The sequence below is a fragment of the Phyllobates terribilis genome, unplaced genomic scaffold, assembly GCF_046119375.1.
Source record: "Phyllobates terribilis strain yellow unplaced genomic scaffold, ASM4611937v1 Scaffold_13__5_contigs__length_258822181, whole genome shotgun sequence".
In the NCBI taxonomy this organism is placed as follows: Eukaryota; Metazoa; Chordata; class Amphibia; order Anura; family Dendrobatidae; genus Phyllobates; species Phyllobates terribilis.
The window spans coordinates 42,488,219-42,506,307 of record NW_027362773.1 but is presented as its reverse complement, the minus strand read 5'-3'; the positions used below and the strand labels follow the sequence as shown (position 1 = coordinate 42,506,307).

General features: G+C 50.1%; 1 protein-coding gene across 2 annotated transcripts in view; it reads left to right on the top strand.

Annotated features, from left to right (window-relative positions):
- The first annotated feature begins 486 nt into the window (after positions 1-486).
- CCDC34 (coiled-coil domain containing 34) overlaps positions 487-18,089 on the top strand; it is a 42,966-nt gene continuing 25,363 nt past the window's right edge. Inside the window, exons 1-4 of one of the 2 annotated variants that reach the window (XM_073658062.1) lie at positions 487-635; positions 4,516-4,759; positions 8,721-8,826; positions 11,394-11,501. In XM_073658062.1, the coding sequence (XP_073514163.1) occupies positions 4,518-4,759; positions 8,721-8,826; positions 11,394-11,501 (456 nt within the window). In that variant the 5' untranslated portion in view covers positions 487-635; positions 4,516-4,517. Of the gene's footprint in view, positions 636-726; positions 752-4,515; positions 4,760-8,720; positions 8,827-11,393; positions 11,502-18,089 lie in introns of those variants that run through there. The other variant, XM_073658063.1, reaches the window with a different exon arrangement.

Sequence of the window (18,089 nt, the reverse complement as noted above, 5' to 3'; positions counted from 1 at the left end):
AAAAAACTAATGACAACCACTGATGAAACTCCTCATATGAGAGAATCTCTGACATGTGGCGAGCCCTCAGCCATGTTAACACTGGCAGTTATTTAACCCTGAAACCACCATGTTGCGGTGGAGACAAACAGCCGCTGTATTGGGCTGAGGTGTCGGTCATTTTGAAAGAGCCCCAGGCAGCTTTATTCTCGCCATTAATGGTGATGAAACCCTCCACAGGTGGTAGTGGCTGCACTATACTGATCTGTATGTCAGCACTGTCTGTACTATGTGGTATTACACGTCTGGGCAGGTGCAGCAGTACAAGACCCTGTGCAGCGCTCATCTCCTTCCCCTCCGCAGCACACCGCAGCCATTGCTCTGCCTGTCACCCACCGTAGCCCGCCGTTACTATGGACAGACAGTAATGTATCACACGTAACTACGGAGCCAGCTGAGGACGGTTTGTCAGTCCCTTGACAACGGAGGCGGAGCTTCGTCAGCGTGTTGAAGCGTGCTCTGTCATTGGACGGGTCTCGCAGTGGCTGTTGGGATCACGTTTAGCCTCCGCCATTTTGAATACTGGCTGAAGTTTGTTGCTACCTGTCTCCTGCCGACGATGCTTCTCCGGTAATAACGTCAGAGACATCCGGGAGGTAAGGAGTCCGGTGATCACTGCATGCAGTGCAATAGATACGTGACAGGACGGGCTCACGGATAAGTGCTGTGAGTTGTAGTCTCAGCTGCAAGCCTCTGTATTGTCCACATGCAGGTATTTCTATTCTGTGCCTAGAATTTGTCCTTTATGTCTATTATCAGTATTAGGAGGAGATGATCCTTGTGTGGTCTGAGGAGTGACATCAGGAGGATCCAAGTGCAGACAAATGGGAGACGGATAATGCTGGAAATGTCCTGAGTGTCTGCATCAGAACATAGGCCAAAGGGTGTCAGGGGTTATTATTTCTATGGGTGCAGAGAAACATCTCCCTGTGCCCCCCCCCCCTCGTCCCCTCCGCCGGGCCGTGTCCCCCCCCCCCCCCCTCGTCCCCTCCGCCGGGCCGTGTCCCCCCCCCCCCCCTCGTCCCCTCCGCCGGGCCGTGTCCCCCCCCCCCTCGTCCCCTCCGCCGGGCCGTGTCCCCCCCCCCCTCGTCCCCTCCGCCGGGCCGTGTCCCCCCCCCCTCGTCCCCTCCGCCGGGCCGTGTCCCCCCCCCTCGTCCCCTCCGCCGGGCCGTGTCCCCCCCCCCCTCGTCCCCTCCGCCGGGCCGTGTCCCCTCGTCCCCTCCGCCGGGCCGTGTCCCCCCCCCCTCGTCCCCTCCGCCGGGCCGTGTCCCCCCCCCCCTCGTCCCCTCCGCCGGGCCGTGTCCCCCCCCCCCCTCGTCCCCTCCGCCGGGCCGTGTCCCCCCCCCCCTCGTCCCCTCCGCCGGGCCGTGTCCCCCCCCCCTCGTCCCCTCCGCCGGGCCGTGTCCCCCCCCCCTCGTCCCCTCCGCCGGGCCGTGTCCCCCCCCCCCCCTCGTCCCCTCCCCCCCTCGTTCCCCTCCGCCGGGCCGTGTCCCCCCCCCCCTCGTCCCCTCCGCCGGGCCGTGTCCCCCCCCTCGTCCCTCGCCAGGCCGTGTCCCCCCACCCCCTCGTCCCCTCTGCCGGGCTGTGTCCCCCCCCCTCGTCCCCTCTGCCGGGCCGTGTCCCCCCCCCCCCCTCGTCCCCTCTGCCGGGCCGTGTCCCCCCCCCCTCGTCCCCTCTGCCGGGCCGTGTCCCCCCCCCCCCCTCGTCCCCTCTGCGGGCCGTGTCCCCCCCCCCCCCTCGTCCCCTCTGCCGGGCCGTGTCCCCCCCCCCCCTCGTCCCCTCTGCCGGGCCGTGTCCCCCCCCCCCTCGTCCCTCTCCGGGCCGTGTCCCCCCCCCCCTGTCCCCTCTGCCGGGCCGTGTCCCCCCCCCCCCCTCGTCCCCTCTGCCGGGCCGTGTCCCCCCCCCCCCCTCGTCCCCTCTGCCTGGGCCGTGTCCCCCCCCCCTCGTCCCCTCTGCCGGGGCCGTGTCCCCCCCCCCCTCGTCCCCTCTGCCGGGCCGTGTCCCCCCCCTCGTCCCCTCTGCCGGGCCGTGTCCCCCCCCCCTCGTCCCCTCTGCCGGGCCGTGTCCCCCCCCCCTCGTCCCCTCTGCCGGGCCGTGTCCCCCCCCCCCTCGTCCCCTCTGCCGGGCCGTGTCCCCCCCCCCCCTCGTCCCCTCTGCCGGGCCGTGTCCCCCCTCGTCCCCTCTGCCGGGCCGTGTCCCCCCCCCCTCGTCCCCTCTGCCGGGCCGTGTCCCCCCCCCCCCTCGTCCCCTCTGCCGGGCCGTGTCCCCCCCCCCCCGTCCCCTCTGCCGGCCGTGTCCCCCCCCCTCGTCCCCTCTGCCGGGCCGTGTCCCCCCCCCCCTCGTCCCCTCTGCCGGGCCGTGTCCCCCCCCCCCCTCGTCCCCTCTGCCGGGCCGTGTCCCCCCCCCCCTCGTCCCCTCTGCCGGGCCGTGTCCCCCCCCCCCCTCGTCCCCTCTGCCGGGCCGTGTCCCCCCCCCCCTCGTCCCCTCTGCCGGGCCGTGTCCCCCCCCCCCCTCGTCCCCTCTGCCGGGCCGTGTCCCCCCCCCCCTCGTCCCCTCTGCCGGGCCGTGTCCCCCCCCCCCTCGTCCCCTGCCGGGCCGTGTCCCCCCCCCCCTCGTCCCCTCTGCCGGGCCGTGTCCCCCCCCCCCTCGTCCCCTCTGCCGGCCGTGTCCCCCCCCCCCCGTCCCCTCTGCCGGGCCGTGTCCCCCCCCCCCGTCCCCTCTGCCGGGCCGTGTCCCCCCCCCCCCCGTCCCCTCTGCCGGGCCGTGTCCCCCCCCTCGTCCCCTCTGCCGGGCCGTGTCCCCCCCCCCCCCCTCTGCCGGGCCGTGTCCCCCCCCCCCTCTGCCGGGCCGTGTCCCCCCCCCCCTCTGCCGGGCCGTTCCCCCCCCCCCCCTCTGCCGGGCCGTGTCCCCCCCCCCCCCTGCCGGGCCGTGTCCCCCCCCCCCTCTGCCGGGCCGTGTCCCCCCCCCCCTCTGCCGGGCCGTGTCCCCCCCCCCCCCCTCTGCCGGGCCGTGTCCCCCCCCCCTGTCCCCTCCGCCGCCGTGTCCCCCCCCCCTGTCCCCCGCCGGGCCGGTCCCCCCCCGCCCTCGCCGGCCCGTGTCCCCCCCCCCGTCTCCCGGGCCGTGTCCCCCCCCCTGTCCCTCTGCCGGGCCGTGTCCCCCCCCCCCCTCGTCCCCTCCGCCGGCCGTGTCCCCCCCCCCTGTCCCCTCCGCCGGCGCCGTGTCCCCCCCCCCTCGTCCCCTCCGCCGGGCCGTGTCCCCCCCCCCCCCTCGTCCCCTCCGCGGGCCGTGTCCCCCCCCCCCCCTCGTCCCCTCCGCCGGGCCGTGTCCCCCCCCCCCCCTCGTCCCCTCCGCCCGGCCGTGTCCCCCCCCCCCCCCCTCGTCCCCTCCGCCGGGCCGTGTCCCCCCCCCCCCCTCGTCCCCTCCGCCGGGCCGTGTCCCCCCCCCCTCGTCCCCTCCGCCGGGCCGTGTCCCCCCCCCCCCCTCGTCCCCTCCGCCGGGCCGTGTCCCCCCCCCCCCCTCGTCCCCTCCGCCGGGCCGTGTGTCCCCCCTCCCCCCTCGTCCCCTCCGCCGGGCCGTGTCCCCCCCCCCCCTCGTCCCCTCCGCCGGGCCGTGTGTCCCCCCCCCCCCCCCCTCGTCCCCTCCGCCGGGCCGTGTCCCCCCCCCCCCCCCTCGTCCCCTCCGCCGGGCCGTGTCCCCCCCCCCCCCCCTCGTCCCCTCCGCCGGGCCGTGTCCCCCCCCCCCCCCTCGTCCCCTCCGCCGGGCCGTGTCCCCCCCCCCCCCCCCTCGTCCCCTCCGCCGGGCCCAACTAATGTCATGTATATAACGTTGCTTTAAAGGGGTATTTCCATCTCCAAATTCAGAATCAGAGGAACTATACTACATTTCTAATTAGAGGTGTTTGCTAATATTATTATTATTATTACACCAACTACCTATTGGGATAGGATCTTGGAGATGGGAATACCCCTTTAATGCTGAGTAAATCTTTACCTTGCTAGTAGAAATCCATTTATCAGTTTTAGAGGCATCCATAGGTGAGATTGTATGGTAATGAGGTGCAGGGGGGCGGGCCTGCACCTGCACCTTCTCTGCTTCCTGTCTCTGACTGACATGTCACTGAAACACCCTAATGCATTTTTATTACTGCTTATGCTCCCTTCATCCCACCAGATAGGTATATACGCCCTAAACAGCCCCCTTAATAATTATAGACCCACCTATCCCCTTATAGTGATGCAGACAGCGAGCTAAACCCTACCCTGGGCGTCAGGTCCTGAAAATGCCCCAAACTGTCAGATTCCATCACTCCTACGGGGGCTTTGAGAGATGACATCCCTGATCTAATTGGTTGCTCAGTTCTGCTTCACTTTCCTGTTGTTCGGATATGTCTCCCCTGTATAAATACACTGACACTAATGGCTGCTCTGTTGCTTGCAGTCAGGGTATTGATGTGTTCTTTGTTTCCTTGTGATACAGGCATGTCTTCCGCCACCAGTGACCTGCGATCTGCTGGAGTCAGTCGCTCCCATTCCACCCCCCAAAATCTGAGCACAAGTGAATCCTTAATGGGGCGCAGTAGGAGTGGTGACGCCAGCAGCCCCGGGGACTCCACCCATTCCCTGCTGTCACCGATCCGTCATCTCAGCTTTGAAAGTGACATTGAAGATCATTCATTTCATCAGGACATTTTGGCTAAAGAATCTGAAGCATCAAATCCTTGGTAATGTCATTGGTCTCTGGCAGGAGAGGAGAGCGTTATGTGGTGCCCTGCTAGAGTTCTTCTATAAATGGCATCTGGGCATTACCAGGCTGTCCTAGTAATAGCAGCCTTGCTGGGTTCCCAGTATGCTCCCCACCACCAATGGTGGCAATCAATGAGACAAATATTGTGCACCCTGTGTATGCTCCTGTGGGATTTGCCCTCCTGTCAGCGGGTGATTGTGATTAGGTGGCGCTAACTAGGTCCACACTTAGGTGGCTTAATAACTTTTTTCTTTTTCTTGTGTTTTTGCATGCTGAGCTGTCATTTTTAATTCTACCATTTTGAGGTGCAAATAACGTTTTGGTCACTTTTTTCATTACATATTTGATGGGAGTTGCAAATACTAAAAAAGGTAAATTTTGGCATTTCTATTCTACTTATTCTGACATTCACCATTGGCGTTAAAGATTGTCCATCTTCATAAATGGGTATTGTCAGATAGTACTTAAAAAAACAGAAATTTTGCAGGGTACTGCTTAATAAAACTTTCAGATGTTCTTGAGATAGCTATAGGAAGATTGGCGTTCACTCAGTCATTCAGCGAGGTGCAGGTGGAACGGGGTATATGACCCCCAAGACCAGGGATGTCAAACTCAAACACACAGAGGGCCAAAATTAAAAACTTGAACAAAGTCGCGGGCCAACTTGTATAATGGGCCCCACACAGTTCTCCGTACAGGATAGTGGGGCCCCACGTAGTGCTCCGTATAGGCTAGTGGGGCCCCACGTAGAGGTGGTGATTCTGGTGTCGCTGGCCAAATATAACCACCCTGTGGGCCAGATTTAGCCCACGGGCCGGAGTTTGACATGTGTGCCCTAGATCAAGGCAAGAGAAAATGTCTCCACACATTCTGAGTAGTAGGTGATGCAATGTTTTTAATCACAAATTGGCACACATAAAGAAAATGTTGGTGAAAATTGTGACAAAATGTAACAATGTTTCGACCCTACCAGGGTCTTTGTCATAGTGTCGTTGTTAGTAGAGTGAGGGGAACCGTTTCAGTAAGATGTCGCAGGGTGCTTTGCTGCTTTGTTTTGTAGTTTGGAGGCGCTCTCGTGTTTCATACAAGCAGTAGTTCCCCTCTCTCTGTCTGCTAACAACGACACTATAACAAAGACCCTGTTGGGCTGAAACGTTGTCACATTTTGTCTCAATTTTCCCCTTGATTGTTCTTGAGGTAGAAACGCTTTTCTTTTGTTTAAATCTCACATTATTTTTCTTATTTCTTTGCTTTTCTTTTAGTCCCCATAAAGGACATGAATCTGCAATTGTGTGATCGCTTGTTCTATCCACTGCAATACGTTCATATAATATTTTAGTAGAAATATAAAGACAAATCATGGTCCCTTATAAAGCCTAGACCTGGGCTTCACAGGAGTATCAAGGCCCCTGTCTGTGATGGCAATCCATTGGCACCCCACTACCACATTGTGGGGAGACCGATGGGAGCCAGGATTGCCCAACTTAAACAGTGTCAGTGATTAACAGTGGCATTTAATGGGTCCCGAGCTTACTCTGATTGCTGCTGTTAGAGATTGGTGCCAGCTATATAACACAGCCGCCGGCACCTGTCCTGTGTGCAGCGTGCTCAGCTCTTGAGCCTGCTCCTTACTCCACTACATAATTAATATACAGGTGCATCTAACTAAATTAGAATATCATGAAAAAGTTAATTTATTTCAGTTCTTCAATACAAAAAGTGAAACTCATATATTCTATAAAGTCATTACAAACAGAGTGATCTATTTCAAGTATTTATTTATGTTAATGTTGATGATTATGGCTTACAGCCAATGAAATCACACAAGTCATTATCTCAGTAAATTAGAATAATTAACAAAAAACACCTGCAAAGGCTTCCTAAACATTTGAAAAGGTCCCTTAGTCTGTTTCAGTAGGTTCCACAATCATGGGGAAGACTGCTGACTTGACAGGTGTCCAGAAGGCAGTCATTGACACACTCCACAAGGTCCCAGAGTTCCAATTTTCATTTGGAAATCAAGGTCCCAGAGTCTGGAGGAGGAGTGGAGAGGCCACAATCCAAGCTGCTTGAGGTCTAGTGTGAAGTTTCCACAATCAGTGATGGTTTGGGGAGCCATGTCATCTGCTGGTGTAGGTCCACTGTGTTTTATCAAGACCAAAGTCAGCGCAGCCGTCTACCAGGACATTTTAGAACAGTTCATGCTTCCCTCTGCCGACAAGCTTTATGGAGATGGAAATTTCATTCTCCAGCAGGACTTGGCACCTGTCCACACTGCCAAAAGTACCAATACTAAAAACAACAGTATCACTGTGCTTGATTGGCCAGTAAACTCGCCTGACCTTAACTCCGTAGAGAATCTATGGGGTATTGTCAAGAGGAAGATGAAAGACACCAGACCCAACAATGCAGACGAGCTGAAGGCTGCTATCAAAGCAACCTGGGCTTCCATAACACCTCAGCAGTGCCACAGGATGATCGCCTCCATGCCACGCCGCATTGATGGAGTTATTGATGCAAAAGGAGCCCCGACCAAGTATTGAGTGCATTTACTGAACATACATTTCAGTAGACCAACATTTCGGATTTTAAAAACATTTTTCAAGCTGTTGTTATAAAGTATTCTAATTTACTGAGATAATGACTATTGTGTTTTCATTGGCTGTAAGCCATAATCATCAACATTAACAGAAATAAACACTTGAAATAGATCACTCTGTTTGTAATGACTCTATATAATATAGGAGTTTCACTTTTTGTATTGAAGAACTGAAATAAATTAACTTTGATGATATTCTAATTTAGTGAGATGCACCTGTGTATGGGATTGGAGCGCTAACTGGTTAAAGAATCCATTTTTAAACACCCTTTCATGGAATCCACATTGATACAGGGGAGCCCACCAGTCAGGACCCTCATCTTCTGCCCTGGGCAGGGCGCTTCCCTTGCCCTGCTAGAATCGCCATGTCCGTGCATTATATGTAATCCTTCATTTTTCCTGTGTTGTCTCTGAAGTTTAGATGGACTTCCAGCTTCCTCTATAAATTCAGGTGAGCAGTAATGGCAGGGGGACCCTATTAATGAAATTGGATCCTTTACGTCCCTTTAATATTCTATAACCAGGATGGACCTTTAATAATTCTAAGTTTGTGAGTTTTTTGGTGCAGTGTTAATGTGGTATTGTGCATACTACACAAATGTCTATAAAAAAAAGAAACCATTCTTATGTGTATCGTCGTCAGTCGTGGTCACCCTTTTAGGGTACGGGTTCACTTTTGGCCTCGTGCTGCCCATTAACAATTCCCATTATAATGCGATCACCAAAAGCAATCTTGGAAGACTGCTAGTCAGAATTCAGCTTTGGCGTCTGACTTCACAAGCTTTGGTGTTACAGTCGGCAGTCTGGGTTGTGTTCTGCTGACTGTTTCCGGGGCCTACGGAAGTTCTGGCTACTATGAAATCGGAGGAGGGTAAATGCCAGTATTGCTGGATCTCCATCACACGGCCGGAGCTCCTCTGATAGAACACTTGATATAGAACTGCTGGTAATAAATGTCAGCTGAGCGTGGCGTAACATTTATTAGCGTTTTATATTACAGGCAGTCCTTTATTATGTTTCACCATCCTTACTACGCCCTGTTTAAACTTGCACACGTGTATTATGACCGAGACTGAGAGGCGCTTTCGTACATGTGTGCTGGAGGAACGCCAGGAGGAATCCTGATCCCTAAATGCAAAGTAACTCGTTAGAATATAATTACAGAAATCTCATCCATAGTCACCCGAATCCTAAAGGAGGCCGCTCATCCAGGGGTTATCCTGTAACCCCGCGCTTGTGTTGAGTGGCGCTGCTGGACACCTCCATGCTCTTCTAATGCTTACATCTAGTATTGATATTGCACATTAGTGAATAAAGGTCATTGTAAATTTCCTCTTAGTAATCGGACTCAGTCTCTCACTGATTTGAAGCTTTCTCCCTGGGAAACATGGCTTCTTGGCAAGGAAAGGCAAGGAAGAATAGACCTGCAAAACAAACTTTCCGAGGTTTGTGTCTCTTTAAATATGTGTGATTTACTAACCACAAGTGTCTTTTTTTTGCCTGCTAATCTGTACTGGAGTGAGACTGCTGGGGGATCACATTAGGGTTGTGTCCTTATCACTTGAGGAGTCTCAACTCTGGTCAAAATTACCCCATTTGTAGGACCATAGAGAAAGAAGGGCTGTTCAGGCAATGGCAGAGCAACCACCTAGTGTCATGCTAGCGGCAGGAAAGAGATTTATTCGTCATAAAATCCAGGGAATTGATTAAAAACTTGAAATTTATTTAAACATGATTAAAAAAATGGCATGTTAAAAAATGTTCTAAACTGCCCTAACATGCCATTTTTTTAATCATGTTTAAATAAATTTCAAGTTTTCAATCAATTCCCTAGATTTTGTGCTGGATAAATCTCTTTCCTGCCGTTGATCCACCCTGCTACCAACACAGGCTCTCAATCCCTGCACGTCCTGAGGAATTTCACTTCATATGGTGAGCTGGATGAACTTTTTCATTTTTATATACTGATCTAGTGTCATGCCAGGTATGGGAAGAACCCAGCATACGACGACTGGGAAAGGCTTAGTGGAGACCCATAAGCAGATCTAACAATACCTTGACTCCCCTATCGTCCCTAAATAGGTTCCTCACCTATCGCCAAGCAGGATACCTTATTCCTGGCTGACCCTAGAGCTTGGCCCTAGGTAGGGAAGGGGAGAGGTGACCACTAGTCAGTCCCACTGCAACTAAAGACAAACCAGGGAAACAGACAAGGAGGTACACCTAGCTTTGAGAAGACACCCAAGCGATCACGACAACGATCACAAAAGAACTCCAAGGAGAATCTAGCCGACTGCTAAAACTTTAGGGCTGAACAGAAGATTTTACTCTTATCACCAGCAACTCTCTGGAGAAACTGAATATATTTAAAGGTCCAGCAAGGGTGTGTTAATTAGCAGCAGAAGGTGGAGCTCACCGCTGGGTCCTAGAGAGGGAGGGGTGATGAAAGGATCAAGAAGGTGTCTGCAAGGCCAATCGCAGTGACCTTCTACAGCCGGATCCAGAATGACTGTCTGTCAGACCTGACACATCCATTAGTCCTGGAAAGCATTCTCAAGCAAGACTTGCAACTGGAAGACAGTGGGTAGGTCAGTATTTAATCAGGTTTTAAAGGAGTTGTCCAGGTTTGGCAAAAAAAATCTGTAGTTCCTCTGTGACTGCTCAATCCTGACAGCATGCTGTGCACAGTGACTGTGTTTATGTGATTTGCAGACTTACCGTCTAGTCTCCGGCTTCTCGCAATTCACTTACATGTAGATAAACCGAACACATCTAGTCAGCAAGTGACCTCAAGTATAGAAATCTTGTACGTGCTATATCAGGTGGTCGTGACAGCTTGCACACCATCCAGCCTTTATTCAGCAGTCACATAGTTACTGCAGACTTCTGCTCAAATCTAGATATTCCCTTTAAGGGTACCATATACATTAGATGGCTAGCAGGTTTTGACCATCATTACTCCAAAGTGTATGGGGGCCTCCCAACTATTCAGAGACATGTCAAGGGGTAGAGGCAAGTCAACCCCCAATCCTTCTTATCCCCAGGAGAGAGGAATTAGGGGCTTGTTCAGAGGGTTTTGCACCCATTACCTCAGCTTTTTTAGAGAATGTATATGATGCCCTGATCTAACAGGTCTGTTGGCAGATCTTTTCTTTTTGCACATTATACATTATCTACTCTGCTCTAAAACTAAAGAAAAAGGCCAAAAAAAACCCCCCAAAACGTGTATAGACCAAAACAAGAAAATGAGTAAATATTAACAGTATATGTAAATAACATAGGGAACGTAGTTAACACTATTTCAATCAAAAAAGCATAAAAGCCACCCACCACGTCACGGTGTACCCAATAAGACTGTCCTAACCTGCCTAGTATTAAAACCTTACCATGTATCATACAACGTCAATTTGAATAAGAGCAGAGCAGGACAGGAGCCATGAATAAGACACCCAACCGATAACACTTTGCACGTGTACCAGCTTATAGTCTGGCTAAGGTTTTTGGTTTTGCTGTTATCGCTTATACTCTGTACAAACACGGGCATGGCCCCCCTTTCTGAGCTAACTATTCCGTATGCATAGCTTCCCATGGATGGGTGTCTTATTCAGGGCCCTGTCCTGCTCTGCCCTTATTCACATTAACGTAGTTTCACATCTGGTAAGGTTTTAATGCTAGACAGATTAGGGCAGCCCCATTGGGTACACCTTGTCGCGGTGGGATGGCTTTTATGCTTTTTTTTATCAAAATAACGTTAACTAAGTACCCAATGTTATTTACATTTACTATTTACTCATTTACTTGTCTTGGGGTCTATGCAGATTTTGTTCTTGTTTTTTTTTTTTTTCGTGTTTTGTCTGTCAAATGGCCACAGTGTGAATGTGCTCTTACCCTTTGCACATATAACAGCTTATAGTCCAGCTCAGGTTTTTGCTTTGCTCTGTAACTGTTGTTGTTATTATTATTATTATTTAGCTTTTATGACTTTCCATCTTAAAGATGATTTTTCATTCAGGAACTAAAACAGGAGGAAGAAAGAAGAGTACAGGAACAGAAGAAGGAGCAGAAAAAGCTTTTTGCTGAGGAGCAGCACAAAGAGTGGGTCCGCAGAAAACAAGAGCAGGTAAAGCTGTAACTGCAGGGTCTGCCAGCCATTCCAGCCTTTATCAATTAACATCAACTTACTACGAATGACCGAAATATTTGGTAGAGGTGTAACTCACATTGTTTCAACCGTGGGCGCATGGTTTTCTAATTAACCCATCCCGCAGCGTTTTAGATTGTGGAAGGTAAAGTAGATGTGTTGCTTCTGATGCTTTGCTTCTTGCATAATACATCAGTAGATGTGGCACCAGGAGGGTCGTCTGTATTGTGCGGTTTGTAGTGATTTTGTAGTTTAGAAGTGTTTTATGCTTTAGCCACTTTTATATCCACAACTGAAGTATATCGCATGGGTTTTCTTGGATTCACAAGCAGTAAAATTGCTGCAGCAGAATTACTGGAACCATGTCACAGGAGCACTGCTGCAATACTAGTGAAGGTCACTTGCAACTTTTTTTGCCCCCGCGGGGAAGAGTTGAACATATGTTGGCATCTTACCGAGACTTGATGGAGCTCCAGCCTAAGGCTAGAACATAGTCTTTTTGCCACATCTCAGTGGCTCTGTTGGAGCTTCCAGCTCAAGCCCTGAAAAATGGGATGCAGGAGCAATCCTGGATAGGGCCATTGACTTGTATGAGGCCGAGTCACTTTGTTCTGTCTGTGCTGTGATTTGGCATTGTCTGCCTTTTTGAGATGTGCACAAAAGCGTGATCAACTGCGTTTTTGTACCCACTTCCAGAAGGCGGGCCAGACGGAGCACAAAGTGACTGCATCTGCCTCACTTAAAGATGTTGTCCACTACTTGGACAATCCCTCCTCATACCCCTCGCTTGGCGCCATTCCAGAAGTGTCGGGTGATCCCGGGGCTGTCGTGCGGTTGCTACGACACTTGAGCCCAGCGGTCAATCAGCGCTGACGTCACTGGCCCCACCTTCGGACAAATCGAACATCAAGTTGGGACTGCGGCTGCTCTCACTTCTCAGTTCTAATATGAAGATGAATTCAGAAAGAGTGAGAGTCCAAATGTATTCAGTCTCCACCCAGTGTGACTGACAGCTGCAGCTTGTACTCAGCTGTGCCAGATCTCCGCAGCAGGGAGGAGGAACACTGAGAAGCTGTCAGTCAGGCTATGTGGGCAGAGATTCAGTTAACCTTTTGCCTCCGGAGACAATTGGTGTTTTGCATTTTTCCCTTCTTCAAAAAGTAGTAACAATTTTTATTTTTTGCCAAAGTAGCCATATGTTGGCTTGTTTTTTGCAGGACGAGATGTCGTTTTGAATAACGCCATCCATTTTACCATACAATGTACTGGAGAGCGTGAAATAAAGAATTCCAAGTTGGATGAAATGGTCAAAAAAAATGCAATTTCACCATCGTCTTTTGGGTTTTGATAGATTGTATTTTTTAAAATAAGTATACCAGCCTCATCAGATCTTTGAGATTTATTTAGTATTGCATGTGGCTAGTATTGACAAATTTGGTGTCACATCTGCTTTACCTGTTTATGGACTTCCTGATATAGCCTTAAAGATGACCAGTCACCAAGTCAATCATCTTATCTTATTGCTATTGCTCCCATGTTTTGTTTTTAAATCTGCCTTACACTTCTAGAGATATGGACCTTTTTATTTAGTGCTAATTGTTATAGGTATTACATTTCTATATGCTAGACACTGTTAGTATTCTGCATTCCTTGCCGAAAGTTTTCCTTAGCCTGGAAAACTTCTGTACATGCCGTTCTGGACCACATAGAACTCGGTGGGGATTTTCCTAAACTACGAGAGAGGAGTGATGGCTGCCAGAGACCACCTCTACCTTCCTGACCGCTGTATAGACGCAATGCCGCTGCTCCAGTCTCAATGATTATGTGATTGCTGGATCTAATATATCAAAACCAGTTACAGGGGATAACAGGAAATGGAAAGAAAAATAAGTGTACTGTTAAAATGTCCTGAAAATGTCTATTATGACCTGAAGAGGCACAAAGTGTAAAATAAATAATGAGAAAATAAAAACTTAGTCAATGCCCCTTCCCCCATCAGAGAGAAGTAGCGATGGCTCACCAGTAGCCCTGCCCCTGAGGAACCAAACTATACAACTCCTCTACAAATTGCCACCAGGTAAAAGGGGACACAATAAGCAAAATACCTGTGGCACTTTGTGATATTAAAATACATGCCGAGAATAGGGGCAGTGACCTGGAAAATCTCTGCAAGTTGCTAATAAAAAAAAGAAATCTCCTGGATTATAAATGCACATGGAAAATGAGTGTTGCCTTTACATAAGGCTTTATTACAGATGTGTTCTGTACAGATCCATAATTGCGAGGCTACAGTCTGCCCTGAGCCCGAACACCATGACTTTTGGGTATGTAATAAGGACTCCTCCCCATGCTATAGTGGCCCCTGCACACGGCTTCTCCGTGTGTGTGAGCCCAACACTTTTTTTTGCAGGATCACCGCATTGCCCGGAGTGTTGCCGCTATGGCACGATGAAGAGTGTTGGGTACATTGGTAGTGACTGTCCACATCAAGACGCTCCAGAGTCTCCCAGTGTACTAACTACACGTGCCTGTACCCTGTAACGCTGCGTCGTGCATCTGTGCAGGAGGCAACAAGGAGTGCCATGACCTGTGATGGATTGCCCAGACACAGCCTCAGCAGTGGTGAATGCCCTGTCATCCTGTGAATACTATAATTTGTTAGCCTTCAGATCGCTTCTGATTTATTACATTGTTGTGTCTATATTAAGAGGTCACCCTAACCACAGTCCGGGACAATGGCTTTCTGTCTTGGCTCGCAAATAATATAATTACATGATTTTTATTTTCAGCCAACCCATGCTTTTTCCCTTTGCCAGCCATCATTTATCTTGTTGTCTGCAAGCAATATAGAGCAGAAAGCGAGCCTTGGATGGGCTTCATCTATACTGTTAGCAGTGACATGCGCGGTATGTGGAGTATGTAGGTTCAGCAAGGTCCCGACAGTGGAAGACTGAAAACTTACAATTCCATAATCGCCTGGGACTATAGGGTCCAGCTCACACTATCTGTAAAATGAAGGTTGCTGAAATATTCCTCTAGTGTGTGAGCTACACTCATACTGTCCCAGAGGGGAACAGCGCTCAAATGAGGACTCTTGCACCTTCATTTTAGTTGGACCCATATTAATGAAAACTTCTGATTGTGTCTTTGAGAACTTTTAAAAAGTTAACAAATGCAGTTACCCTTTAAAGAATATAAGTCCTACCGGTAAAGAGGTTTCTCATGATGCTAACTTCAGGAGCACCCAGCTCCCAGCCTCCTGGCTTCCCCAGTTCGGAGCAGCAGCATCATTATTTTGCCTTCCTGAGCTTTGCACTTTCTCATGGTGCAGCAGAGGCAGCTTTGTTTCTACACCATCGGCTTAGTGCAGTGGTGCTGAAGCTGGCTGGATCCAGCGATTGCAGCCCATACAAGCTCTATTACAAAGAACTTGTAAGCCCTGCTCCCCTGCCTAGAAAACTTGTCACTGCTGGTAGACTGCTGCGATGGCCGGTAATCAAGGCAACCAGCGGTAAACAAAAAAAAATAAAAAATCCTTTTGTTCTTGGGAACGGAGAGGATATTTAATAACAAATTACAAATGATCTTTTTTTTTAACTAGCACTTTGTGATGATAAGCCAATCTTTTTAAGGCTATGTTCACACGTTGCGGTTTTGCTGAGGTTTCTTCTGCAGGCAAAACCTGCTCTCTTGGCAGTAAAGAAGCTGCTTACAAAAAGCAGGTTTTGCTGTGTTTTTCAGGATCCCAAAGTTAAGCCTTGCTTCCATCACAGAAGCATGAACACAGTGCCAGACATAAGTGAAACCATAAAACCATTTTCGGAAAAAGGGCAATTTGATCAAACTATTTAATGGAAAAAGATATTTATGTCTTTAAAAATAATGACTATTCTGAGTAAAAAAAGTTCATGGAAAAATACACAATTACACAATTGTAACAGCGGAGGGAGGTGAATTGGTTGGGAATAGTTTACCTAAGACATTGTCAGTGCATTGTGTTTGTAGGACACTGTTTACTTTGACACTCTGGTCAGCCCTTGAGTTGATTAGATATTATTCAATTTCACACCTTAGTCAGCCAATGTTTACTTTTCTATGCATCACTAATTTAATTCATCTACCAATTCTAAACTGCCATTCTCAGGTGATGAGACCAAGACATTATGGTTTAAACTTGGGAAAATCACAAAAATAAATGTGTTTCACATACTGCTGTATTTGCTTTTTTTTCTCTAAAAACTCAGCAAAACCTGATACCTGCGTTTTATGCTGTGTTTTTGCACTTACTCATTGCTTTCTATGGGTGAAAAATGCTGAAAGAAGTGACATGCTGCAGTTTTCAAATTCAGTCAAGAAAAAAAAACAACCTGTGTGCATGAGATTTCTGAAATCGTATAGCTTTTGCTGGTACTGTAAAAAGCTTTTAATTTGCATAAAAAAACTCGGCAAAAACGCAACGTATGAACGTAACCTAAAGGGCTTTTCCCTTTCAGACAATGTTCTGCCCAGCTGCAATTTGTTATAAAACTAGCCGTGCTGTGGAGCCTTCCCGGGGTCCACCGGCGAGTCTTCATTGCTGCTCTCAGTGTCTGGCATTGACTGCAGCGCTGACGTTGGCTTTCTGTTTACACTGACTGGCTGTCAAAAGGGGACGACGCATTTAAATATCATATTCATCATGTTTGCCATCCGCATGCTGTTAAAATATGTCTTTACAGAATAATTTTTTAATTTGCGTAATACAGGGCGATTAAAAACAAGATGAGTCAAAATTCTAACCTTGGTATCCATTGCCGAGAGAACAACTTGAAAAGACACCCTATTGATCCAAATTTTACACCACAAATTTTCACAGTGATTTCCATCGGTGACACAGCTGATGACTAGTCGGTAGTCCAGTTCTGTCCCGGCGCATGCCAGCAAATCCTTGGATATGGAGTAGACGCTTACCATGGTGCGTTGTCTCGGATCGTTCAGATCCTGTGGGTGGGAGGACAGAGTCCTTGATGTAGCCCCAATAGAAAGAAGTCTGCCGGATGTTGGATCTGGCCATTCACGAGAACAGCACAACATTAGGGAATCATGGTTTCCAGCATGGTGGTAGAGCTTCATTCAGGTATTGGCAAACACCCAAATGGAAATAAGGATGTGCGCCATCCTGCTGATGGCTCACATTTGGCGGATCTTCCTCTATCTGTGGCAAAAGCCATTCCTTTAATATTTCCAGGTAGGAGCGGACGGTGACAATATGCTCAGTGAAAAGATGGAACCGTAAACGTTGTGCCCTGTTTATCACCTAGGACATGTTTACTTTGGGGGGAGTCCCTCATGAGCTTAAGGGCACATGATTTCATGGAGCCCCAAATTCAATTATTGTGGTGATTTCCCTTACGACTGAGGTGAAAGATAGCCTCATTGCTGAGCACCGGCCTGTCAGTGAATTCCTAGTTTTCCAACCGGCACTGCAAGTCAGTGCAAAAGTCATGACCTTCCGGTTTGTCGTCTGGCTTCAGCTCCTGAAGAAGATGTAATCTGTACGGCTTACAGCGTAGACATTTTGTATGATTCGCCATACTGTGGTTTGTGGCACCTGTAGTTCTATACTAGTCAGCCTGGCCGACCTTCTAGGACTATACTTGTACATGGCTCCAGTCCTGCTCATGGTCTCTTCGGAAGTCTTTGGGCGGCCCGGACTTATCGCATGACATAAACCCCAGTGGTTTTGAATGGCTCCATCAACATATAATGCTGGGTCTCTGCGGAGCACATTTACCACTTGTATTCTGAACGTTTCTCTGTAATGTCACAACAGACCCCGCTCTTACAAATTGCAGCCACAAAACTTTTTCTTGCTTCCATGTCGCCATCTCATGTCACACTATGTAAGTACAATGTAGATTTGGCTCTTGGACAATGAAATCTGTGCTGTGATTGGCTGCCTAAGCCAAGTTTACTTTGATTTTTAATCACTGGCAAGTTACTATTGATGTTTCTTTGAAGAGAACCTGTCGGGCCCAAATCTTAATTCGCTGCTCTTGGGAGAAAGTTCACTTTATTTCTCCCAGGAGCCGCCAGCTTTCAGTCTTCACTTACATCACTGAGAGCGGTGGCTGCAGGCACTCCCTGAGGTTAAGTTCACACATAGTGTTTTTGCTGAGTTTTTCCAGCCGCAAAAACGCTTGTTAATCAGTCTGCCATGCATAGCAATGATAATTCGGATGTGCTGTGCACAAGATGCGTTAATTAACGTTGCAAAACGCAGCAGGACCATTTCTAGCGCGATCACTCTGCAAATTTGCGAACATTGAGTTACATTGAAATGCAGCAAACTCGCAGGTAAATGTGGATTTGCTGCGTTTCAATTAAATTCAATGGCCCCAAATTCGCCGCGTGATTGCGGTGCTTGTGGTACCCGGGATGAAGAGGAGACTACAACTCCTCTCATCCCAACCGCTGCTCCCACTGATAACAGGCCATCACGTGACAGCGCAGCTCCTGGTGGTCACGTGACAGCGCAGCTCCTGGTGGTCACGTGACAGCGCAGCTCCTGGTGGTCACGTGACAGCG